At 46.8% G+C, this 26,355-nt stretch overlaps 1 protein-coding gene across 3 annotated transcripts in view; it reads left to right on the top strand.

Moving 5' to 3' along the window:
- YEATS2 (YEATS domain containing 2) overlaps positions 1-26,355 on the top strand; it is a 1,498,478-nt gene that overhangs the window by 388,127 nt on the left and 1,083,996 nt on the right. For all 3 annotated transcript variants that reach the window (XM_086943990.1, XM_086943991.1, XM_086943992.1), the window contains exon 11: positions 14,028-14,270. In XM_086943990.1, the coding sequence (XP_086800116.1) occupies positions 14,028-14,270 (243 nt within the window). The remainder of the gene's footprint in view (positions 1-14,027; positions 14,271-26,355) is intronic.

Consider the following 26,355-nt stretch of genomic DNA (forward strand, 5'->3'; position numbering starts at 1 on the left):
CAGCCGGCCCGCCCTGGGGGCCAGAAATGTTGGAGACCAGCTCCAGCACCCCTCGCCGCTCCGTCGCCGTCTCCATCGTCGAGGGCCTGCTCGATCTGCTGCGACGGTTCCGGACCCTCTTCGATCTCCGTTGACGGCCCCTCTCTGATGTAGTTTGGAAAGAGGACCCAAAGCCGTCCTTGCCTGCTCTATACAATTCGAGCCAGCTGCAGACATCTTCCGGATTGTCAAAGAATTTGGTCGTGTCGTCCAGGATGATGCGGAGTTTCGCCGGGAACAACAGGGAGTATTGAATGCCCTCGCTCCGCAATTCCCGCTTGATCGCCAGGAAGGAGGTGCGCTTCCGTTGTGTTTCGTAGGTATAGTCCGGGAAAATGTTTACTTGACTGTTCTCCACCTGATACGGTCCGTTTTGCCTGGCGGCGTTGAGGAGGTGATCCCTGTCCCGAAAGTGCAGTAGTCGCGCCACCACCGGACGTGGGGAGCGGCCCTGCTGCGGCGGTCTGGCCGGCACCCTGTGGGCCCGCTCCAAGGTGTAAAAGGAGGAGAGCCCCTCAGGCGCCACCACAGCCCGAAGCCAGTCCTCTAGGTAGGCCACCATGTCGCCATTTTCGATTTTCTCTGGGAGGCCCACCACGCGGATGTTGTTTCTCCTGTTGCGCCCTTCCGCGTCCTCCGCCCGTCTCTCCAGGTCTCCAATGCGGGTTAAAGCGTCTTTCACAGTGGCAGCCAGGGTCTTCTGCGCGGGTTCCAAGGCACCTATTGAGCATTCCACGTCCTTAACCCTGTCCGAGAGCTTGCCGTGATCTGCTCGAAGCAGGCCCAGACTTGTCGCCACCTGGGCGATGTCTTGCTGGATGGCCGATCGTGTGTCTGCAATTGCCTCAAGGATTCTATCAAATTGCTGCTGTAATTGGGGACCCCCCGGTTTCTCCGGATCCATCTTGTCCTCTTTATCGGTGGCCTCCGTGTCCGAGGCCTGGGCTCCCCCTTTAGGACCCCTCGGTTTCCCCATAGTTGCCGTGTCCTCCAGCGGAGGGCCCAGGAGATGTCAAGCCGGAGGGGGGGGGGGGGAACCCCAACCACTGCAGGCAACGAGTTCGTGGGTGCACGCTGCCGTGAGCCGCCAGCCGGATCCCGGTGGGACAGTGCGGGGGGCCTGGAGTCTTCGTTCGTCCGGCGGGTGACCGCGAACTTGTCCCCGGAACCAACCAGCAGGAGGGGGAAGGTGAGGAGCGGTTGCCGTCCGAAGGCAGCGTCCCCCCTGGGTCAGCCGGGCTCCCCCGTCACCGCTGTTTCCCGGTGGGTCCTCAAGATCCGGCCGCCGCCCGGCGGGCCGTCCCGGCTCCGAGCTGCTGCTCCCGGTGCCCCCGTAAGCCTGGGGGGGGCCACGCGTTTTCGCCCCCGAGGGCACTGTGTATGTCCGATTTCAGGTGCAGGGCGCCACTCACCGCTGCGCGGCACCCCTCGTTACGTTCGCCGCCTCACAGGGCCCTCGTTGAGTAGGCCGGATGCAAGCGGTCCTGGCGGGCGCCTCCTTGCGGATTCCGCAAAGTTCTCGGCCGATCTGGCCCTCGGTCACAGCTCCGCTTTTCCAGCAGGAGGGGTAGAAGGGAGGATTGGTCCGGAGTCGGCTGCCTCTCCGTGTCGCAATCTGACCCGGGTCTACGGAGACGGAGCGGGCGCCATCTTGAGCTCTGCTCCGCTCTCCTCACGGACCCTCGTACATTAGTCGCCAGCCGTTCCCCGGGTCCTCCGAGGTCGCCTCCGAGTCGGCTGCGTCGGCCCCGTTGGCGCACTTCGATTTGGGGCGGCTGGGGCGCCCGGGACCCTCCTAGAGCAGGATAACTTCAGGCTCTGTCTCGGAGCCGAGCGTTTAGGCGATCGCCGCCATCGACGCTCAAGCCACGCCCGACCTCCCTCAAACCTTATCTTCAAGCGAAGGAATTGCCCCTCTTCTGGGGGACAAACCAATTACATGTTTGATGTACGCAGATGATATACTACTTCTAGACCTTACTCCGAAAGGACTAAATAATCGTCTGCAGGCATTACATGTATTTGCTGAGTCCCATCATCTGAAGATTAATATCTCTAAAAGCAAAGTAATGTGTATGATGGGTAAGAAAAAAACGAAATCTGGGAATTTTAGCTGGTCTCTAGGTGGTCATAAGCTGGAAATTGTAAAATCCTATGTTTTCTTAGGGAAAATAGTATGTGGTAACTTGAACGATAAGGCCCACATAGATAACAATACTCGGAAGGCCATGACACAAGGTAAAGGACTAAGTGCTCTTTATAAAGCCACAGGCAAAAGACATTTTGTTCATCTGCTAGAGGCTTTCCGGGCAAAAATTCCAGCCTCTTTGCTTTATGGCATTGAACTTATTGACCTGGGGCAATGGGGTTTTTTGGATACTGTCGAAGGCAGACTTTTGCGATATTTAACCTCTGTTAATAATGCTTGTACGGTAGCATCTCTTAGACTTGAATTTCGCATACGAAGTAGTTGGGTCCAGGGCCTGGCTGGAGTAATACGTTGGGTCTCTTGTTTGGCAAAGGGAAAACCGGCCACTTTAAGATACCTTATCAAAAAAGAATTATTGGGCCCCCTAAAAGAATACTCCCTACTTATAAAGAATTTCAGAAGGGCCGTTACACTACTTGAATTGGAAGAATCAACTCTTTTTTTGTTATCTACACATCAGCTAAAGTCCACCCTAAAACTAGCAACATGGAATTTAAGTTTTAGGAGGGACAGAGATTCCCTTATTTCAAAGAAAGGGGTCACTCATGTTGTTAATTCCTGTTTACTTAAACATATGCAACCTTATGCTTCTTGGAACCTTCCCCACGACTTACGCCACTTTTGGTTCCTCTTGAGGCAGGATCTCCTCCCTCCTCCCTTTGAATAAATTACTAGCTAGATGGTATGGCTCCTCCGACATATGTAACCTGTGTAATAATTTGATCCAGGATACTGTCCATGTTCTCTTCGTATGCCCTGCCCTAATGGCTCATCGCCGAAAGTGGGTGAGACCAATTTGTTTACAATTAAGCATTTTGTCAGCCAACTCTTTAGTCAATGCTATTCATAACCCCCCCCCAATGAAAAGTTTTGCTACAGAATTTTTAACTTTTTAAAATGTTTTTTAGAACTGTATTAATGGACATGATCCCTATATTCCAGTTTCTGTGTTAGTAGAGTGTATTTTTAAGGATCTTATGTATCTGTAACTGTTGTTGTTTTTCCATGTCTTGCTTTTATGTGGACCTCAATCGAGTTCCAAATCATATACCAATAAAATTGAATTGAATTGAAAAATTGAATACATACAAAGTTTTAAAAATCTAGCCACAGTCTTTGCAAAACACTCAGTTTCCAGGTATTGGATTGCCAGGAAAGCTGAGCGATATTGTCGTAGCCCTAGAATTTTTAATATTGGTAGGACCCACTGTCTCATTGCTTCCCGGTAAAATGTACAAAACATAACCACATGAAATGTAGACTGGGGGAAAACACCATTACAGGGGCATGGGGGCAATGAGTCTGACCAGTCATTAACCTTGGGGAATGTAAGCAATCTATGAAATGTATTCATTATAAAACGGGTAAGGACAAACCTATCAAATCCGTTCAGTTTAAAAGTCAGATAGATCTGGATACCCAGAGTAATTTGAACCAACAGGATATGTTGGGCTGAACTTTTAGCAGACTCCGTGGCCAATCGCAGTTCCGCCATATGTGTCAGGCATAGGTTCCTAAAAAAATTTCTGGAGATCTCAGTACTCTGTAGCGGACTGTAATAATACTGTGTTAAACCAAGGTCTGACAGCTTGCCTGAATCCTGATGGTGCAATGAGCAAGGGACTCACATCTGAGTATACCCTTCCACGCTTATGGTGGACAAAACGATTCAGAAAAGGGGTTGGTGATGGACAGTCCCTTGCTCACTGCACCATCAGGATTCAAGCAAGCCGGGCCGAAGACGGCTGTAATGCCAGAAACCGGTCCCCGGAAGCTTGTTTCCTTTCCAGTATAAGAATTGGCTTGGTAGTTTGGTCTGCCCTGTTCCCATGATGCACTGGGCCAGGGACAGACTAATTTGCATTTAGTCAGGTTCTGAGCTGAGATGGTGCAGTGAGCTAAAAAACAGTGATGGATCAAGCCCTGATCTGTTGACTGGGTAGGAGTATTCTGCTTAATTCAGAAACTCTGTTAATCACCACCCCCTTTTCTGAATCGATAGGTCTACGTAAGCCATATAAAAACCGCCCCCTCTGCGTTAGTATATTTGGCCATCAGTAGGGCCAGGTTGAGGGCTTGTTCTTGTGTGCCCATACTTTCCCTGAACCCAAACTGGAGAGTATGTTATGATCCTCTGACCATTGGGTTAGGCGGTCGAGGATGATTCGTCCCACTACCTTTTCCAAGGAGTCTAAGAGGGATATTGGCCGATAGCAGGTCGGACTCTGTCGATCGCCCTTTTTGAATATTGGGACCAATATGGATTTGGTCCAGGACTCGATGAGGCCGACCTCACGTGTGGCTAAGAGAACCCTTGTAAGTAGTGGGGTCCAAAGGTCCATATTATGCTTGTATAGGTCCACAGGGACCCCATCGGGCCCTGGCGCCTTTCCCCCCTTGCTGGCTTTTAATACGATTTCAACTTCTTGCATGGTGACTTCAAGGGGAATTGGGAAGGATGTATGAAAGGGCAACTGAGCTACCCCGTCCGTTTCGGGTTGTGGGATGTCTTCCTCAGTCGTTATTCTAAATATCTGGGAGAAGTTTATCAATCCATGTTGACTCGTCTATGGCTATTTCTATCTTTGGATTTTCCCTATCTTCGTTTAAAAAAGGCATATTGACAATTTTCCAGAAGGACGTGCTGTCCTTTTCGGAACAGGTCTTGTAAAGTTGATCCCAAGCCTCCCATTTTATTTCAAGTTTCCTAGCTTTTCTGGCCTTATTGTATGCTTTCCTCAGAGATACTATTTCATTTTTGTCCCTGTTTGGTTTATGTAAGGAGTGTTTTAAGGCAGAATATGCCTTTGTGCAAGTGCTGTTGAACCATCCCTTAGATGTTCTTGGTTGTTTTTGTTGTGCAGAGAGGGCTTCTTTTATTGTACTAACTATAACTTCAAAACTAGTTAAAATCTCCGTAGGAGAAGAAGAATCGCTCAGACAGACCTCTATGGAAACAAGGGAGTTTTTTACCACTGTCTCAGTTATATGCGTTGGATTAATTTTTTCCCATTTAAGGGAATAACCATTTAGCCTAGCTAACGTCAAATTATCTTGTGTTAATACTCGAGACTTAAGCTTCTGTTTGCATACGTTTGGACTTCGTAATTATACACTAATCGGGAAATGGTCGCTCATTGAATTAGTATGCGTTTTAAAATTTAAAATATGGGGTGCAGCATTTCTGGATACAAATATAAAATCAATTATAGTGTTTGATCCTCTTCCATTAAACGTCAGGGTCGGTGGGACCGGGAGTACTACCAAATCATTAGCTATTGTAAGATCTAATAAGAAGAAGGTTTCATTTAGGCAGTTTCCGATTATAGTGTGAGGGAAGTGAGTTAAGTTGTTCCCAACCTCGTCAGTCAGGCCACAGGCTACACCATTATTTTCACTAGACAGGGATAAATTAAAGTCACCACCCCAGATTATGGACACGGTTTTGGCACTCTTATATTTACAATCCAACAAAGTGGACCTAATCTGTTTTAAAACGTGAATCAGCTGTGCATTATAGATGTTGTTGTAAAAATTGACCAGGAGATAATGCTCAAATTTGCTGGTTCCCTGGGAGATTATTTGGAAATTTGACTCTAATTTGAGGGGGACTATGTATTTGAAATCTAGAAGGTTTGATATAAAGATTATTAGACCGCCTTTAGCTCTTCCAGATGTAGTGGGAATGGCGGAAGAGAAATAAGTTTTATATCCCTCCAGATGCATGGGAGAGGTGGTCCAAGTTTCCTGCAGATAAAGCACCGGAAATTTACTGATGAATTTAAACCATACATCATTGTCGATTTTGGTTCGAAGTCCCGCTACATTCAGGTATATTATGTCAATCCCTGGCCTATTGCAGTGTCCTCTCTCTTGTGACCCCGCGTTATCAGTGCTCCTAGGGTGTGCAATGCTAACCTGTTGTACCATGTCCCCCGGGCCCATCTGTTCCTGTAGGTCGATCTTGCATTGCTCAGTGGCTAGACTATTTACCAAGTCAGGAGGGTGGTTATCCTCGGGAACTAGGACTCTGTTGTTGTGAGAGGTTGTAAGTTATAGGAGGATGGTGTCATGGCTAGGAGGCATAATTTGTCCCATCCCTTAGTTTTTCCTTGGAGGCCGAATTTCATTATATTAAGTCAATCTGTATCCTCCAAGCCTGATAGGGGACTGAACCTGTTGGTTAGTTCAAGATTTTGCCGGTTTCCAAGGTAGGGACCATGAAAACTGATCTTTGTGTCGACGTTGTTTATGCCGTTAGCCCTGGGACAAGGTGGGAAAAAGAATCCCAGTGGCAGGGCATTAATTTCGCCCGATGCTAGTTGGTTACTACGTTCTGCCCGTAGTATGGTCTTCACTAGTCTTGGGGTTTGGAATGTAAGGACTATACAGTCACCATAGAAAGTCTTGTCGCGGGACCCAACCCATTGTACCCTTCTAGCCATCTTGATCTCACTAAACAGTTGATGTGTTAGTCCCGTCCTCTCCCCCAACCAATACAGTGATTTGTTCTTCAGTAAGTCCCAGTTTTCTTTTTGCAATGTAGCTAATTTTGGAAAAGTTTTTAGAACTACTATATATGGAGTGGCCTCTGGTGGAAGGTGTAAATGCTGGTCTTCTGAGAACTTGTCTAGGTGTTCTCTGTGGGGGATAAAACTGGGATTAGCCTTTGGTTGTTGGTGGGGAAGATTACATCTGGTGGTAGTTCCCGCTATTGTGTTGGCCCTGTGCTCACTTCTTATCCCTATTTTTGGGAGCAAATTTAAAGTGTTCTTCTGTGTAAGTAAGTCATTTGCTAACTGATTGATACTATTTGGCGGGTTCGAAAGATTCAGTGGGTTTGTTACTTTGTCAGGGTGTGTAGGATAAGGCTGACTAATTCGTGTGTTCTAAGTTCACAGGGGGTAAGTCAGGGTTTACCAGGTTTCCAGGGTTCACATGGTCAGTGTTTCTTGTGATGCTTTGCTCGATTCTGTCCAATCTATCCCCAAGTTGGTCTAATCTAACTCTTAAATAGAGGTCCAATCTTTCCACCAGAGTCGTTAGATTTCTTATTTCATTTGATTTATTTTCACTCTTTCTATTACTGTCATCCTTCCACCTGTAGGAGCCTTTTCTTGTTCCCATTTTCTTCTTCCCTTGCTGACCCTGTTTTATAGCCAACGTCTAGGTCGGCTTCTGTGTTTTTTGGGGGTGGATGGGGCCTTCTCCCTGGCCCTGGGCACCCGATTTTTCTGCGCCCAGAGCCGGGTTCCTCTGTTTCTTCTGGGGGGGGTGCTTCAGGGAGTCCGGGTAACTCACTACGATCTCATCAGAGTGATCCAGGACACAACCATTTGTGACTGTTTTTGTTTTTAAGGTACCTCCCGAAGTTTCGGGTACCTTGGATTGATGTTTAAGTTGGTCCGGGGCCAGGGCAGAGCCTGTTTCCAGCGATTCAACCACTGAAGATATTTGTTTATCTAATGCGCCCATGGCCCCTGTGAGATAACTTTTGCTGTGTATCACCCGTTGTTCGCACTAGACCCCCCCACCTTGGGGCTAGGCATTTTTCACTTACCCATTGCTCTATTGAAAAATCAAGTCAATCTCCGGGGTCTAATAAGTATATATTGGATTTATGTTGGTTTTAAGTTTCCCGTAACCCTCCGCTATCAGCTATTGCTCCCTAAACAAATCCACACAGTTCTGTTAAATACTTCGGGAGACCTTAGTTAAGGGGGTAATGCGGAGAAATAAGCTACACAGATAAATTAAGCACAGTAGTAGGATCAGACTTGATCAGACTTGAGCAACGTGGTGATTTAGTCGATCGAATGAGGGTGAAAGCAGTTAGTCCTTACTGTCAGTTCTTGGTACGATCCTGCAGGAGGGATTAGGGAATGGGCCCAGCCCAGCCTCAACTGGCCTCTGTGATTCCGAAACCGGTCCCAGGATGCTTGTTTCCGGTCCAGGGAAGACATGGCTTGGTAGTTTGGGCTGGACTGTTCCCATGAGGCACAGGGTCAGACTGATTTGCATATGGCCATGTCTGAACTGGGGTGGCTTAGTGAGCTAAAGAATGGTGATGGATTAAACCCAGATCAGTTGACTGGGGGTGAGTGTTTGATTTGCCCAAACGCTCCGTCCATCATCCCCTTTTGTATTGCGTGGTTCGCGGCTTCAGCACACCAATGCGCTCCCACAGGTAAGCAGACAAGCAGGCAAAGCAGGTAGAGCTGCCAACCCTGAGCGTCTCTCTGCTGGCGTCTTTCCACTGGCCTGCGGCTGCTTGCGGCTTGCGTTCTCAGCGTCACCGCGTCTGGTTTTTTTTCCGGTGGTAAGCGGTAGGAATATGGATTGCGGATGGCGGATCACGGTTCTCCCGGCCTCCTGCTGGCCTCTGCTCCGCTTCACGCCTCCGCTGCCTTTGCTCCCACGTTCGCTCCGCTTCACGCCTCCGCTGCCTTTGCTCCCGCGTTCACCCCATGGTCGGCGGTATGGTATGGTGTGCAGGTTGCGGATAGCGGTATTCCTGACCTCCTGCTTCACCGCCTCTGCCGCCACTGCTCTCGCTCTGGGCTCACCCCCGGTCACCTGCAAAAACTGGTCTGGAACACGGAGTAAATTATACTATTCCTAAGTCCAGTGCACCCCCTACTGCAAGTAGATCTTATGATTTGCGTTGTAAAAGTATCTCGTTCTAACAACCCGGTTGTTGTAACGACCGCGTCTTAAAGGAATGCGATGTGATAGCATTGTACAGCAGACAGCGTTTACAATGCAGTCATCACATCGCAGTTCCTTTACAACGCGGTCGTTACAACGAAGGTGTTGTTAGAACGCGATGCCTTTACAATGCAAGTCATTAGATCGACTTGCTGTAGGGGGCGCTCTAATATAAGGACTAGTACAATTTACTATTCCAACACCTTCCCTACTGTTGCGCAGGCTGGATTTGGAATAGTAAATTATACTATTCCTAAGTCCAGTGCACCCCTACTGCAAGTAGATCTAATGAATTGTGTTGTAAAGGTATCTTGTTCTAACAACGCGGTTGTTGTAACGACTGCGTTGTAAAGGAATGCAATGTGATAGCATGTGTAGTAACATGCTATATTTGTCTCAACCTTCACCATAGTCACACCAACCTTGTCCTCTTGCCTACTCTGATTCGGAGACGCTTCCACTACACTATGACATCACTGACCCTGATAATGATGACAGCTATGTCTAGGAAGAGGACAATCTAATTGTGGACCTACAGGATGCCAGTGGACTTAATATCTCTCCTGACACAGGGCTACATTCACCCACACCCACGACCAGTTACAGAAAAGTGTGCCTCTTTCACAGTAGCATTAAGGAGAGCAGAAGAGGTTCTTGATCTGACACTTCCATCCACAGAGGTCAAAACTAATGTCCTCACTGAGTTCCTCCAGCCAAGACCGAGAACACAGGAGTCTCTCCTGTCATTGTGTGAGTCCCACTGCTGGGAACCTGAGCAAAACCAGGATCTTGCCCACCAGTAAACTGCCAAATAGTGAGGAGACACAAATTGGTTTCAGGGGACCCTGCATCTCTCCCCCAACACCCTATGCCAGAAATCTTGGAAAGTTCATTGTTCAACAATCAGGTTAAACCCCAATCTGTTTCTGACCACACAACCGAACAGAGTCTCAAAGTGTATGGAAACGTTCACCAAAGGCATGTTCTCCTCTGCTAGTCTTGCCCTTCGCTTGGTGAACGCCAGTTGCCTTCCGGGCAGATACTCACATGCGTTGTTTGATATGATGGTGGGATCTTGCCAGCAGTTCCAGAAGACCTCAGATCCAACCTCAAGGGTTTCGCCCAGGATGGTCAGGATGCTAAGAAATATATCCTATGCTGGCCTGGACACTACCAACTGATAGGATAGGGCAGTTGAGACTGGGGTGGTGCCTCATCGCCACTTGAATTCGCTCCACAGGGTGCTAGAGCGGCGTACCACAAACCCTAATGGACATGGCATTTGATGATGCGCGTATCTTTGGAGATTAGGCAGATTCATACCAGGAGCGTTTCAAGGAGACCAGGGCAACAACGCGCCCCCTTGGGTCAGCACCGCTGGTACGGCAGTTTTCCCAACAATTTTGCCCTATGGCGTCTTCTGAAAGTAATTTCAGCAGAAGCCACATCAGACCTTGCTTCAGTAGTGACGTGCCTCCCACACCTTTTGAGGCAAAGGCCGGTGATTTGGCCGCCAACATCCCAGCTCCAGGGGAAATTAACTACTCAGTCACCAGCCCCTCCCTCGGCAGCCGAGGCAGCGCTCAAATGCCTGGTAGAGGGGTCATCACACCTTTTGATTGACGCAGCATCACATCAGAACAGAACAGTGGCTGTTCCAAATTATCCAGAGCAGGTATGCCCATAGCTTCCTTTCATCCCCTCCCAACATGCCTCCTATACTGCAGTACCTCCCAGAAGATCACTTGTTCATTCTGCGAGAGAAAGTTCAGGCTCTCTTGGATAAGATGGATATAAGCGGAGAACCGGCATCAAAAGTTGAGACTGGTTGTTTCTCCTGTTTCTTGTTGGTGCAAAAGAAGGACGGAAGCTTCTGCCCAAATCCGGTCTGCCCGGGACTCAGGAAACTGGATAGTAGTTTTGGACCTGCAGGGTGCCTATTTCTGTATTCCTGGCCTGCAGTCCCAATGGTGATACCTGCAGTTTCAGGTAGGCCAGGGGCACTTTCAGTTCTCATTGCTCCCCTTCAGCCTCATCTGGGCCCCTTGGGTGTTCGCAGAAGTGATGGTGGTGATCGCTACTCACCTTCAGAGGTTGGGAACACTAGTTCTCCCATTTCTTGATGACTGGTTGCTGAAGGCATCCTTGCCACAGGCAGTCGCATTCACCTCCAGACGACAGGCAACTTATTGACATTGTTGGAATTTTTCATCAACGCTCTTAAGTCACATCTGACTTCTCCACATAGGACACCGTTCATTGGAGTAATTCTGCACATGGTGCTCTTCCGAGCCATCCTTCCATCTCGGCGAGTCTGGTATATTCAGGCTGTCTTCCCTATGTTTCAACCTTGCTTGCAGTGGGGGCAGCTCTAAGGCTCCTTGGCCTCTTTGATATTGTTTGTGAACAACGCCAGGTAGCACGTGTATTCTATGATGTAAGATCTGATGTCTCAATGGGCTCAGCACCAAGGAAACCTATCAAATTCCATATGGGTGTCTGTGGAGACTGCAAAAGACCTACAGTTGTGGCCGCTAGAACTAAATTGGACCAGTTGCAGACCCCTCTCCCTAGCCCCACCCAGAGCAAACTGTTGTGACGGATTCATGGTTGCTAGGGGTAGGATTTAACCTGGGAGTGGTGGAAATCGGAGGCCTTTGGTCTTTAGTGGAAGCTTCCCTCCCCATCAACTTGTTAAAGTTGCTAGCGATTCTCTTGGCACTAAAAGTGTTCCTTCCCTCTATCAAGGGGAAACGGGCAGCACTACCACTATATGATACTGCAACAAAAGGGGGTAGTTGGGTTCTGTGCCGGGAGGCTTTACACCTTTGGAAGTTGCTGAATCGTAAGGGCATCTCCCTAATCATACAATATCTGGCTGGATCTTTAAACTCTAGGGTGGACTACACAGCCTGAGTTGTTTAGCGGTTTATAAATGGTGACTGCACTTGGCAGTGGCACAACGGCCTTTTTCAGCAATGGAGTACAATCCTGGCTTGATCTTTTCACCTCAGAGAGTGTGCAGTGTCCTAGTTTCTGTGTGGTGGAGTTCGCAAGGCAGCTCTCGCTCAGAGATACCTTTCCATAGATTGGAGCTCAGTACTTCTCTGAACCTTCCTGCTTCTACCTCTTCTGCCCAAAGGTCTGAAAAAGATCAGGTATGGCTGGGCCCAAGTAATCTTCGTTGCTCCAGTCTAGGCGAGGAGAGTGTGTTAACCAGAACTTTATGGCAATGAGCTTTTGTCCTGTGATCAGACTACCTCTTTAGGAGGACTTTGTCACTACAGCAGGTCAGGGTCCTGCTCCTGAACCTGCGCAACCTGCACCTCCATGCATGGAAATTGAGTAGTGACAATTGATGCCTTTTGACCTTCCTCCATTCACCTATGTAAAGAGGAAGAAAACGTCATCTTGACTGAAAGAGAGCAATAAGGTTTTACATTGATTGTTCCAAGGAACATCAGTGGGGAATCATATCTTTGTAGGGCTCCTTGGGCTAAAAAGGGGACAGCTGTACAGAAAAAAACCATTCCCAAATGATTTGTCTTGTGTATTAAGATTTGTTATGAACTTACTAACAGCCTCTTGAAGAGATATGCAATCATTCCACCAGAACAAAGGGTGCTCTGCAGTTAGAAGTATCTATCAGAAGAGCAAGTTACTTATCTTTGGTGACGCTCTTTCTGGTAGATACTCTAATTGCAGAATCTTCACTGACTCACCCCCCCCCCCCCCCCCCCCCCCCCCCCCCCCATTCTGTGGATAGACTCCTTCAGCCCATGTTAATAAGACTCAATTATAGAGATGAGCGCACTGGCACATTCTGATTTCTAAGGGCTCTACATCCTACGGCACAGACAGGGATCAGAAAGAAACTGATGCCAGCTTGCGAAAGGTGGCGGCTGTGTAGCAGTAGCGGTGTCACTTCTTGGGTGGGTAGGATCCGACATGGAGCAGCACGATGCCATTTAGTGACACATGAGGAAATTGCTGAAAAATTCTCCTGAACTAGTCGGGCGCTTGGTAGAAATTCACAGTAAAAGTAATATACGTTTAGATAGAGTATCCACTAGAAAGAACGTTCTCAAAGGTAAGTAACTTTTTCCTCTGTCCTTCATTTCAGAGAGCCATTTCAACCTTTGCAGATTCATTAATAATATGGCAAAAAACTTAGTAAACTGTTATCATACCCTTTTTGGCCAAGTAAGACCTCAAAAAGTGTGTCATCAGTTTATGATTCTGTCCACTCTTCACAGTGGTAATTCCATTGTTGCCCAAATTTAGGCTACTGTCCATGCTAAAGCATGTCTCATCTCCAGAACCGACCACTTTGAGCATATTGTTCCTATTGCTCCCCGTTTTCAGCAAAAACAGACACTGAAACAATGTTTATTTTGTGATGACCCAAAGATTGGCACTGTTGTGTCCCTCCTTCCACACTAATACTTCTGTTAGGTACTTTAAAAAAAGGGAGTTGAAACAACTACTGTCTCTTCGCCCTTTTTTATCTTTCTCTCATCAGTACATCCAAAAACCTATTTCAAATTGTTCTGGTATGAGCTATGTGCTAGGAGCGAGTTTGCGTTCTTACTAACCATTATGGATTTTGGAACTCTGCTGGCATGTTATGTATTATGTGTGATGTATTCGCGCCTGTTGCTCATTAGAGGATTTAGGAGTATTTCATCTTTATACCATTGTTATGTTTATGAGCTCATTACTTGTGTAAACAACCTTAAGAAACTTGGATGAGCCCCATCATGGTGCTGTCATTCTGTGTCTGCACCAAGAGTTTTCCCTATATGCCTGTTTATTTATTACTGAACCAGTGTTATGGAATGCGAGTTTTGTGCATTCATTTCTACCCTAATCACTTGTGTATATGTATAAAGATGACTTAAGTATATCCTTTCCTTAGCTGTCTGAATGGTGAAGTGCTTTTGATGTATATAAAGCTCTCCAACGCATCATGGTCCAGTCTGAGCTATATACTGCTGTTAAAAAAAATAATCAAGGTATATTTTGTGGAATGAAAAATAAAGACTTTCATATCTAACCCCCTCACTCCTAGGTTTCTTCATCAGAAGTAGAGACGAACAGCCTCCCACCACTTTTCATTCTCTGCAATCTGCTTTGGAGCATTCACCTACCAAATTAGCACCGCCAAAAATCAAATTTGGGTCACATGGCAATTCTGCTTTCCAACCCATTACTGCAAGCTGTAAAATAATACCTCAGGGTCAGATCCCCAGTGCTTCAGAATCTCCGGTAAAGTCTTTCCAACCCATCACCATGAGCTGCAAGATTGTTTCAGGTATGTGATGTTTTATTTGCTTTATAGGTTGCATTTAGTGTTTGGTATGTTGCAGCCTAGACCAATGCAGATCTCCATGCTAGTGCACCACAAATAGGGCTCTGGTACCTCATCTCTCAGTGATCCTGATCCCAATTTTGAAAATTAAGTCCAGGCGCTCCAAAAATTTGCTTAACCCTTTCGATGCTGATGACGAGCTCAGCTCGTCATCACCCACGGGTGTCGTGTGCTGATGACGAGCTGAGCTCGTCATGGTGCCACTAAAATGGCATTTTCCAACATAGGGGGGGAAAATGACCAGCATCCATGTGGTTAAATCACCTTTCAGCGTTTTTGCAATGACAGTTTTGCAACTTTTCATTAAATTCCTCTTGGTATCAATGTTCATTTGAGGGAGATACAAAACTAAGAACGTGTTTTTTTCAAGATAAAAACTATGTCAAGGACACCAGGTGCACTGTCTAGTAGAGGAAAGCATAAGGTGATAGGGACAAATGCCAACACAGCTGATTGTGCGTCTAGTCAGGGTGTGTTGCACAAGCATATTGTGTCGGCACATTAATAAACAGAGAATCCTCCCTTCCTCCTATCTGTATATGTTGTAGTAGACAAAGTGGAAAGAGATGATAAACCGAAGTGAGAGAAAGAGTTAAAACGTTATTACTAAGATCACCCGCTTTCACCTTTCTCAATGATCACTCTGCTGACCTGTGTCACTTTCCACCTTTTTTCTCAATTATTCTACACCCTTCCTTTTTTCTTTTCATCAGAAGTAGCGTGTTGTTACCAGTGGTCAACAAACCATCAGTTGTAACTAGAGTAAACAAAGGAACGTAAGGTTGAGAATCCTCTCCTTGGCAGCTCATTCTATGATTCATTAAGGAAAATCTCCAAATAAAAGCTCCTTACCTTCCAGGTGTTGACAGTATTTACATGGTTGCTTTAAGCTGTATTTTCCAAAATAGTCACTAGTGGGCCATAGACAATAAACTGCATCAAAATGGTTTTTGTGATTGGGCATTTCATGTGTTTAGGCAATAGATTTGTATGCTACAGAGAGAAACCAATAATGCACAAACTTGTTCACTATATTCCACCAGCCATTGATATTCAGCATTATGCTTTTGATCAGTTGGTCAGGGAAATGTCTGTACACTTTTGTGCCGGTTCAACTAATTTAGTCAACCCTAATCAAAATGAGACATTCCAGAACCACAGCATTTCTAATTGCAACAGAGTGGTCAAGACACTGGTGGTACACAGATCAACTTGATATGTCTCCGAGACCGCACAAGAAGTTGAAATCTTCCAAAATACTGTGTGAATGTTTTGAAGGAAGCAAAATAGGCCTGCTCTCAAGGACTCCATCAGGTTTTGGACCATTGGTAAACGATGGAGGGACGCATCTGTGAACCCTATGTACATCAATATATCCCCGCAATTATGGATTGAGCACTTTTGTTGTCTTTATTCTTGTACTGTCTCATTGAATTAATTGAGTTTTGTTCGGGGGATAGGGGCAACTGAAGACTTTACAGAGACAAAGGACCCGTTTTTTTACTACGAGTGATGTTATGTCTGCCTTAAATGCTATAACTAAAGACAAAACCCCTCATTTGGACTGCATACTTGCTGACATTTTTTGTTCGAAAGAGATATATGGGCACAAAACATACTCCTGTTGGCAAATACAATCGCATGTGGTGCCCCAATCTCAGACACATGGAAGGGAGCAGAGATCATCCTAATATACAACAAGCACTGGCATAGCCAATAGGTCTCGCCTTTGGGACCTTATAAGTGTTTAGCCATGCAACAGTTGATGTTGTTGCACCAAGGATATTGTGCTGCATGACTACTTGTAAGGTCCCAAATGCAGACCTATTGGCTTTGCCAAAGCTTGTTCAAGGAAAGGTCCCGCAAGGACGGGACCAGTGAGGGTTCACACTGACACTAGGAGAAATGAGAGAGTTAACGATCCTAACGGAAGACAGACTTGGATGTGGAGGGGGGTGCATGCTGAATTAAAAATCCCCCAGGGAGCGTAATAAATAGAGGGTGCACGTAGAATGAAATATATATTCATAATCACCGGGGCCACGGGCTACTTCAAGGTCAGACCCAAGGAGAGGTAGTGCACAACCTCTAGCAAGTACCATGACACTCAACTGGCAGCAGTCTGGTGCTTCGGTATATTCAGGTGAGTATGATTCCTGATACCGGGGACAGTCGCAACTGTTTTCTTTATTGTGATTCTGGTCGGTGGAACAAAAGGGGTCTTGTCTTTCACAAGTCTGCAAGGTGAAGTGAGGTGAGTAGAGGACCGGCGCCAATGCCCCCTGCGCACAGATGCCTTTTTGGCAATGCTTTCATGCACTTTGCTTAATTCCTGAGTACTATGGTGGCCCCAGATAGCGCAGGTGATCGCCCTGCAGAGCAAGCATAATGTATGGCTCCCCAAGGTTGTGGACCCCCGGAGCAGCAGGAGTCCCTCAAGCTCATTGCGCTTTGGTGTGTTTTTTAGGCCTCATGACTGTTTGCACAGGTGTCCACCCCGCAAGGCCAACACACTTGCCGCTGCACGCAGTCCCCAAGCTCCGGCCCCATGGATACATCTGCAACACTGTGGGGAGTCTGGTAGTGCTGCTGCCACAGGGTGAAGGGCTCAGTCAGGGCACTGCTCCTTTTATTGGTGAAGTGAGGCCATCCATGCAATGCTAGTGCCCTCTCGATGTCACCTGCGGCGTAGCAGATTCCTCTAGGCTAAAAAGCAGCAGCGGCCACCAGGTTGAGGTCACAGCCAGCTTCACCAGACAGTCGCTCCGCATTGTCAAGAAGGGATAGGGCCGCAAATAGTGCCATCCACCACTCACCGATAGATCCCCAGCGGGGGTCAGGCCAGGCGGGGCCCGAAGTGTGCTGCATCTGTCCCCTTGTGATATAGAGAAGGCGGAGCTCAGAGCGAACACTGTTACCCAGGCACGCCCCCTCAAAGCTTAATTTAAAAGTATGTCAGAGTGAAGGAAGCGGCTTGTGTTATCAAATAAAACAAGCATTGACCAAGACCAAAGGCTCGCATATGACGCCAGACCAATTGGCTTTGGCAATATTAGTCTTAGGAGATGTAACAGAAAACTTATTACAGTATGAAGTTACTTTTTCCTACACTTACCGACATGTGGGTGCTCATCGGAAGGGGGGAGCAGTCTCCTGCTCCTGTAGAACTTAGCTTTTAAACATGTGGTAAACTTTGTACTTTAGGTCACAATCGTTAAAAGCAGTTTATAGACCCTGAACACCTTGCAACAACAGAGGGATAGCTGCCGTTAGTGCAGCAGGGCAGTGAACCAGGGTGCAGAAGTGCGAGATGCCCACTACACCGCTTGTGTGGCGGTCTTCTACTACCCAACAAAGGGGCAGTGGTGCTCATGTTCATTACTAGGAAAGAGCCGACTGAACACGTCACACGGCAATGCTTCACACACGAGAAACGCTTCATACATTCCCGACAGACTAACGCTGTGTGCCACATACCTCAAGCTGTCTTAGAGCTGGCTGAGGGCTATACTGGGGTGATGGGAGTAGTGAGGGTGACTAGAAGTGTAAAGGCAATCTCCTCTACCCGCGGGCTCATTTGGAAACCTGAGCTTGCGGTAAAGGGAAACGAGCGCGCACCTCGCGCGTCAGCAGGGGGAGGGGGCCTGAGCAATTCCCTTGCGGGAGCATGCAACCATATGGTGCCGCACACTCCCGCAAGGAAATCGCCAGACGTGCACGGGTTGCCATTGAAAGCAATGCAACACATGCACGTTTTTGCCCCCAAAGCTGTGCCGATGGCATTAGGTCTCTCTCCTATGCAGCGCATGCGCGCTGCCTAGACGAGACCTAAAAAGAGGGATGGATCTGTCCCTGCAAAATACACGCTGACCAGTTCGATTGACTTTATACAGAAGACCTTTGCCCGATTGATTTCAAAAAATAATCTGGGGATGGAGCCGATGTCCATGCGCACTGTCACCATAAGGAGGAGTGACTAACAAAGACTTCTTCGACAAAAACAAACTGCAAACATCCAAGCCCAACACCAGATGACGATCTATGCTAAAGTAGACCGCTCTACAGCTCTACGTGCCAAGAACAGATGCATACTGGTAAGTAGCATTTTCCTCCTCAGATTTGACGACCTAAGAAGGACCGAAGAACCGCGTAGCAGTGGAGAAGAAAACGATGACTTGGCCTCAGCCTGTCTCCCCCTCCAGCGACACAAATCTGTACTTGGAATTGGTCTTTTTTTTCTTCAGACCTGTTAGAAAGCAATATACATTCCTCGTCCCTAAATGTGATAAGTTTTAGCATGTAAATGTATGTAAATGTATTTGAGCTTATATAGCGCACAGCTACCCACAAAGGGTTTCCCGGCGCTTGCTTAGGGAACCCGTCCTGGTATTCCCCTGTGAGATAACCCCGGCAGGGTATCCACAAGGTGAAAGCTAGGCATCCCGCCGCGAGGGGCCGTTGTGGAGATTAAGCAAGCTATTGCCCAGAGTCGCAGAGTGTGAACCCGTGAGTTGAGAAGGCACCGGAGCGAGAATTATCGAGTCCGTGGAATTTTTGAGCCCAAGACCCGCCGAGGCGGGGAATTGAACCCTGGTCCAGGGCCGATCTCAGCTTCCGGGTCTGCCGCCTCTAACCCCTGAGCCACACTTCTCCACTTGCCGTTTGATAGGTCCATGCATACATTGAGTTAGAATGGGAGCTTTCTCATACCTGGCCACAAAGCCTTGGAAGTTCTTACACCTCAATATTTCTTCAACCCAGAATCACTTTAAATTCTGAAGTCCTGAAGACTTGGCTATTCAATGCAGAATTAGTTTTCTTACTAACCTAGTCTATGTCCTGTAGCCCCATGATACCTCGTTGAAGTCACTAAAACAACCTCAATGATTTTCTTTCCATTTATTTCTTCTAACATTGGACTAGTGATCAGTGTTACATTATGGATTTGCATTGAGGCCAACTCTGTAAACGTTTAGACATCAAGTTTTTTATGGTTTAAATCTTTAATTGAATTTTATCAACATACAATACGTTCCGTGGTGCAAAAGCTGAATCACAGCCATTTTCCGGTTTAATACAATCATAGTTGAGTGGCAAATGAGGAACGCGATAAAATGAGACAAAACCAAACATAAACCGTAAAGGAAACCTATTGCTTCCCCCCTCCCACCCCCCACCCCGTCCCTTGTCCACCAAAGACAGAAATATATTCAGTGCTTGAGTCTCGTAGTTGGAGCTCCGGCCTCGCTTCCCGTCTCTATGGGGAGCAGAGAGCCGCAGAAGGCAGAGATACCTTGGCAAAGTGATTTCTCTGAACTCAGAGGACAGAAGGGACATAAAGGGTTGCCAAAGCTTCACAAACGAGGAACCCCTCCCTTTCATTGTCAAAGTCCGCTTCTCCATCCTCAGGACATGCCACAAGCGGTGGAGCCAGCCTGTGAAAGTAGGGAGTTGTGAGGTCCGCCAATGTGTTAGTATGTTTTGCAAAGCGGAACCCAGCGCTATTGCCATAATCCAGCCTCGTCTGGATTTAAGTGGGTAAGCCAAAGGGTTTGGGAGGGCCAAATGAACATAAGCCGGGAAGCGTGGCATTTGTGTGTCTAAGTGTGTGTCTACCTCATCCAGTATTTGAGTCCAGTATGTCTGGATTTGTGTACAATCCCACAGCAGGTGCGCTAAAGTGCCGACCTCCCTGCAACCACGCCAGCAAGTAGCTTCCTGAGAAGGCTCTATTAAGTGCAGCCTTTCGGGGGTATAGTACCAGTAGGAAACTAATTTGGTAGGGGTTTCTGTCAGTCCCATGTGATACGCCGAGTGTCGGGCTCTGTTTTTTTAAGACATATTTTATTGAGTTTCTTGATTTATGCCATATATCAATACAAAATATAATCTTCATACCTTTTCTGTCCCGTACAACATTAGTACATCAAAATATCTTTATACATCTATTACGGCAAGGTTAATTCTAACAATCTCCATCATTGCCAGCATTGTTTGTCGTCATATATCTTGCTTGTGTTTGGGCAGTCCATGGAATAATAAGACTTATTGAATTCTAACTATCCCCTTAACTCCCCCCACCCAGATAACCCCGGTCTCAGTACCTCAGCGACAGTATTTTGTGAACCATTGTTGTTATAACATATTCTTGAATTATGTATGCTTAGGCTTACAGCTTCTCTTTAGTACACAGTTGTTCGAGGCATGGGCACCACATATTTTCACTTTACATAAAACATTTAACCATCGTCGTCTATATCAGTTAATTTCAACTCTTCCAACATAGTCTCCCATTCTAGCGCTATTGGTGTTTTTCGTAGTCCTCTTATTTCCTCCCTTAGCAATGCTGCACCCTCCGCACAACTTCAACATATCAATTCCGTGTGCCAGCTCGATAAAGCTGGGGGTTTACTCTATTTCCAGCGCATAGTAAGGGTTCTAATAGCCAGTATTAATTCAAGGTCTATGAATCGGTATTGTACCTTGTGCTTGGACAAATGTTTGTGCAGACCCAAAATAAATTCTTCTACTGGGTTATGGATCCTGTGATGCGCAGCTGTCCCGGTTATTCTTCTAATCGTGTCCCAGTAGCCCCCCACTGCCAGGCATGCCCATAGCATGTGAAGCAGGTCTGCCCCTTCTGCCCTACACCTCGGGAATGAGTGCTGTGTTTGGGGAACAGTCTATCCAACCTACGCGGGGTCAGATAAGCACGGTGCAATACCATAGTTTGGATAAATCTGAATTTTGAATTTCTCTATGCTTTTCTGGGATGTTCAATTACTGCCGTCCATTCCTTGTCTGTCAGGTCTCTACCTATGTCCCCCGTCCACACAGTCTTCAGTGCATCTAGAGAGACCCGTGTATGGGCGCTGATACCATTGTATAGCCAACGAATCAAGTGTCTACCTCTACCCATATAGTGTACCATCTTGACCAGCTCGTTGCTTGGAGGTTCCCTCCTATGCGGTGCCCAATGCGTTTTTATGTATTGAAGCAGTGCAGCATGTGTTAAATACAGGTGCGCTGGGGCTCCTGTATCATTAACGAAGGTGTCGTGATCGAGCAGTGTCTCGTTTCCAAATAGGTCTGCTACCGTGCTAATACCTGCGTCAGACCAGGGTGCTAATTTGGAATTGGTGAGCTTGCCACTAGCTAATGGGATACCTAATAACGGACTGTTGCCTGCGTATGCAGGGGGTGCATTTGTATACCGCAGTGCTGCTTTCCAACACTTAAGCGCAGTGTCCATCAAAGGGGGTAGGTCTCTCAGGGGTCTATGTCCAGGCAACAACAAGGCGTGTAGTGCTCCATTATCAATGTCCGTGTCTGTGTACCCTATTTCCTGCAGAATACGTCCTGCCATCGAGTATGATAACCATTGTAATTGGCCGGTGTAGTAATAGGCGTGGAAGTCTGGCACTCCCAGCCCCCCATACGAGTACCCACTTGCAGTTTCTTCAAGCTTATAAGTCTTCTACCCTTTCCCCATATAAGATCTATTATCAGACTATTCAGTACTTTGAAGGTGGACTGCGGCACTATTAATGGTAAATTTGTAAAATAATACAATAATCTCGGCAAAACAACCATTTTAGCTATTGCTGCTCTCCCCATAACGGACAGTGGCAGCGCAGTCCAAAAGGTGACACTGGATCGTAAGGCTCTGATTACTCTGTTAAGGTTGCCATCTAACATATCCACATGTGTTCTGTATATCTGGATGTCCAGATACTTAAACGTGGTCGGTGTGATCTGGAGTTTGGTATCTCCGAAAGTCTACGTCCATGTCATCTGCATGTTCCGTGAAGAAAAATGCATGTGACTTTGTAGTGTTTAAGGCCAGACCCGACAAGCCTTCAAATTGTTGGTACATATCAAACATTGGGGCTAGAGGCAAACGGAGATCACGTATGTACATAATAATATTGTCGGCGTAGGCCGCGAAGAGATGTATTGTGTTCCCCATCGGTATTTCCCAGCCCAGGAGGTCCTGCCTCAGTTTGATTGCTAAGGGTTCCAGTCCCAGAATAAAGATGAGGCGACAACGGACAACCCTGTCTGGTCCCTATATGTATTGTGTATTCTTCCGATATGTGTCCACCCGTTCTGGCGCGTGGTGTCGGGGCCTTGTATAGTAGGCGCAGCCAGGTTATGTACCCCTCCGGTATCCCAAATTTCATTAATGCCTTAAACATGTATTCCCAATTTGAGTCAAAGGCTTGCCTGAGATCTAATGAGATACAGCCCGCATGGGGGAACCGTTTCAGCGCTTCTGTCATCAAATAATGTAGTTTCCTAATATTCAGTGATGTGCTCCGCGCTGGCAAAAACCCGGTTTGGTCAATGTGGACCAATTTTAACAGGTATGGCAGTAATCTGTTGGCAGCACTTTACTCAGTATTTTATATTTGCTGGACAATAACGATAGTGGGCGATAGTTAGCCATGTCCGTGTGGTCTCTCCCTGGCTTTGGTAGCCATATTACAAGTGCCTGCGCTGTGGTGAGAGGTAAGGGTAGAGGGCTCTGTAACATACTCCCTCCCACACTATGTGGTTGAGTGTTCTGCCCAAGTCCCTTTTCCACCTCGCGCGGCTAGCGCTGTACAAGTGCGTATTTTGGGCTAACAGCATTTTGTAGAGGTCCGAAGTGAGTTTTTTGTCAGAGGTACGAGTGATAAGCTACTTCTCATAAGTGGTCAGGTGCCTCCTGGCAGATGGCTTCGCCTGGGTGTGAAGGACCCAATGCCGAATTTGACAGTATCAGAGCCTTTCAGTTTCTGGGAGTCCATAGTCTAATTTGAGCTGGTGGAACGGTATAATTTGTCCAGGTCGAATAGATAGCCCACCGAACGGCAACCTGAGGATCTCCACCGAGGGGCAGCTGCTGCGTCCATGCCTGCTGGAAGTCAGAGTTTTCAAACAAAGGGGTTAGTGCCGAGGGGAAGTTGGTGAAATTGTGTTTAGTGTTAGTATGGTCCCACGTTTCAAGAATGACCCAAATAATATGGGACGCATAGAGGTTGGGTGGCCTGTGTATTCTCCGTAGGGAGGGAATTCCCTGCAGTGGTCTGGCAACCACTGCCTGGTCCTGAAATAAGGGAAAGAGAAAAAGGCTGGGTCCTGTCTCTGACCGGCTGGACCACTCTTTTATAACAAACACAAGAAAAACAAGAAAGTGCCGGACAGTCTGGATAGAAGCAAACAAATGCACACCTAGTATAAGTAATTACCAGGTGGACAACCCATTCGTGATTGATCACTTATATTTTATAGAAAAGTTTTTTGAAATGTTTTTGGCATCAAAAATTACACACCACATTCACAGAAAGTACACAAATGCATTGAAACCAAAATACAATACATAACATAACATTATAACATACAAATATAGTGATTATGAATACAATAAACAACTGTGCTATGCCTCAAAATGTAGTGTTATACTGAGGCACCAATCCTGAATTACAAATGAACAAGTGGACAGAGAAATGAAATACTAGCCTACTTGTTTCCACCACCCTAGACACGTGTTAGTTTTAACATATGGTACAAAGATAGGAACACACAAAAAACTAAGCAGACATGTCGAATTTGTGCGAATTCTGTTCCTATTATGCCCTAATATTCGCAGTGTCTGGGTGGAGCAGGACGCCGACGCGTTTCGAACCCATAGAATTAGTAGAGGGTTCTCCTCAGGACAAGGATTGGGGGTCGTTGTTGCTGTGAATTTAAAAAAATGGTATCAATGGAATGTTGACTACCACCTTACTGAGACTACCACACTGTACAAACACGTAAGGGTACCTTAGACTTGCAATGTCAGGAAACTCTCTGTGGGTTTTCCTGTGGGTGAGATGATATAAACCCTAATTAATCACTAAGCCACATACAATGCGTAAGCCTCCAAATGATCAGGGGAAAATGGGCACGTACCTTGGTGGATACACCACTATGAAGTGTGGGGGGTGCCGGTGTGCGAGAAATCAGGAGTTACAAGGATTATGCCTGAGGAGATAAACAACGCTATGTGTCAAAAAATCGGACTCCTAGTGCCCCAGATAGTTTTTTGCGCATGTAGCTGTCACTGCCGCAGAGGTGAGAGGAGCACGTACCTTGTTAGGTAGACGTTCGTTACTCTGCACGAACTCGAGCGGCAGCCGCCGCTGTAGTTCGGAAACTGTGGAGACACAGAGAGACGGTGATCAGTGTGGAGCCTGAAGGCGTTTGCTGGCTCATTGTTGGTAACGCTATATCGAAGCGGGACTTACATTTTGCACGATTGAATCGGTCTCCACACCAAACACCCAAGCTTCGCTGAACAGGTAGCGCGAGTGTGTTGGGGGCGTGTCCTGGTCTTTTTAAACGCGTGATGCGTTAGTGAAAGTATGGACGAGGGAGTACTGGGACTTGTAGTCCGCTAAAAAGCGAGGGCATGTCCCGGTATTTTTAAACCTGATGCGTTAGTATGTGGGCCACTGGGACCCTGACACCAACAGGTACATTTATAAAACTACAAAGTAGAAGAGGGCAGCTGGAGCCTTATGTGTCCACTGAATTGTCACTCAAAGATGTCGTGTGTTTGTGGCAATCTGGCCCTAATATGATCATGAAGGGGGGAGGCAGGCAGTGTGGGTACAGGATATTTATAAGCACATGAGCGACTGGCAGCAAAAGCAGATGACGACTGCAGACGAGCTAACTAGAGGTTACTTAGTTCATTAAGATCATTTAGTCCCACCATGGCAGTATTGAACCTCAGAATGAGGTAGGCCTCTTTCTGAGCGAGCCGGACATCAGGGTCCCCTCCGGTTCCCGGTGTGTTCTTAATGTTTGACAGGACTGTCCACTTCAGATCGTTGGATGAATGTTCTTTGCGCAAGAAGTGAGATACCAGGGGCGCAGTCAGTACTTTGTTATTTATCCTAGATCTGTGCTGGATGATGCGTTGGCGCACCTCCTGGGTTGTTTTGCCGATGTAGACCTTGCCGTCTCTCTGTGTCTCCACAGTTTCCGAACTACAGCGGCGGCTGCCGCTCGAGTTCGTGCAGAGTAACGAACGTCTACCTAACAAGGTACGTGCTCCTCTCACCTCTGCGGCAGTGACAGCTACATGCGCAAAAAACTATCTGGGGCACTAGGAGTCCGATTTTTTGACACATAGCGTTGTTTATCTCCTCAGGCATAATCCTTGTAACTCCTGATTTCTCGCACACCGGCACCCCCCACACTTCATAGTGGTGTATCCACCAAGGTACGTGCCCATTTTCCCCTGATCATTTGGAGGCTTACGCATTGTATGTGGCTTAGTGATTAATTAGGGTTTATATCATCTCACCCACAGGAAAACCCACAGAGAGTTTCCTGACATTGCAAGTCTAAGGTACCCTTACGTGTTTGTACAGTGTGGTAGTCTCAGTAAGGTGGTAGTCAACATTCCATTGATACCATTTTTTTAAATTCACAGCAACAACGACCCCCAATCCTTGTCCTGAGGAGAACCCTCTACTAATTCTATGGGTTCGAAACGCGTCGGCGTCCTGCTCCACCCAGACACTGCGAATATTAGGGCATAATAGGAACAGAATTCGCACAAATTCGACATGTCTGCTTAGTTTTTTGTGTGTTCCTATCTTTGTACCATATGTTAAAACTAACACGTGTCTAGGGTGGTGGAAACAAGTAGGCTAGTATTTCATTTCTCTGTCCACTTGTTCATTTGTAATTCAGGATTGGTGCCTCAGTATAACACTACATTTTGAGGCATAGCACAGTTGTTTATTGTATTCATAATCACTATATTTGTATGTTATAATGTTATGTTATGTATTGTATTTTGGTTTCAATGCATTTGTGTACTTTCTGTGAATGTGGTGTGTAATTTTTGATGCCAAAAACATTTCAAAAAACTTTTCTATAAAATATAAGTGATCAATCACGAATGGGTTGTCCACCTGGTAATTACTTATACTAGGTGTGCATTTGTTTGGTCCTGAAATAGCCAGGGTTTCTCCGACTCTACCCGGCT

This window comes from Lissotriton vulgaris, chromosome 11 (genome assembly GCF_964263255.1).
Source record: "Lissotriton vulgaris chromosome 11, aLisVul1.2, whole genome shotgun sequence".
NCBI classification, from domain to species: domain Eukaryota; kingdom Metazoa; phylum Chordata; class Amphibia; order Caudata; family Salamandridae; genus Lissotriton; species Lissotriton vulgaris.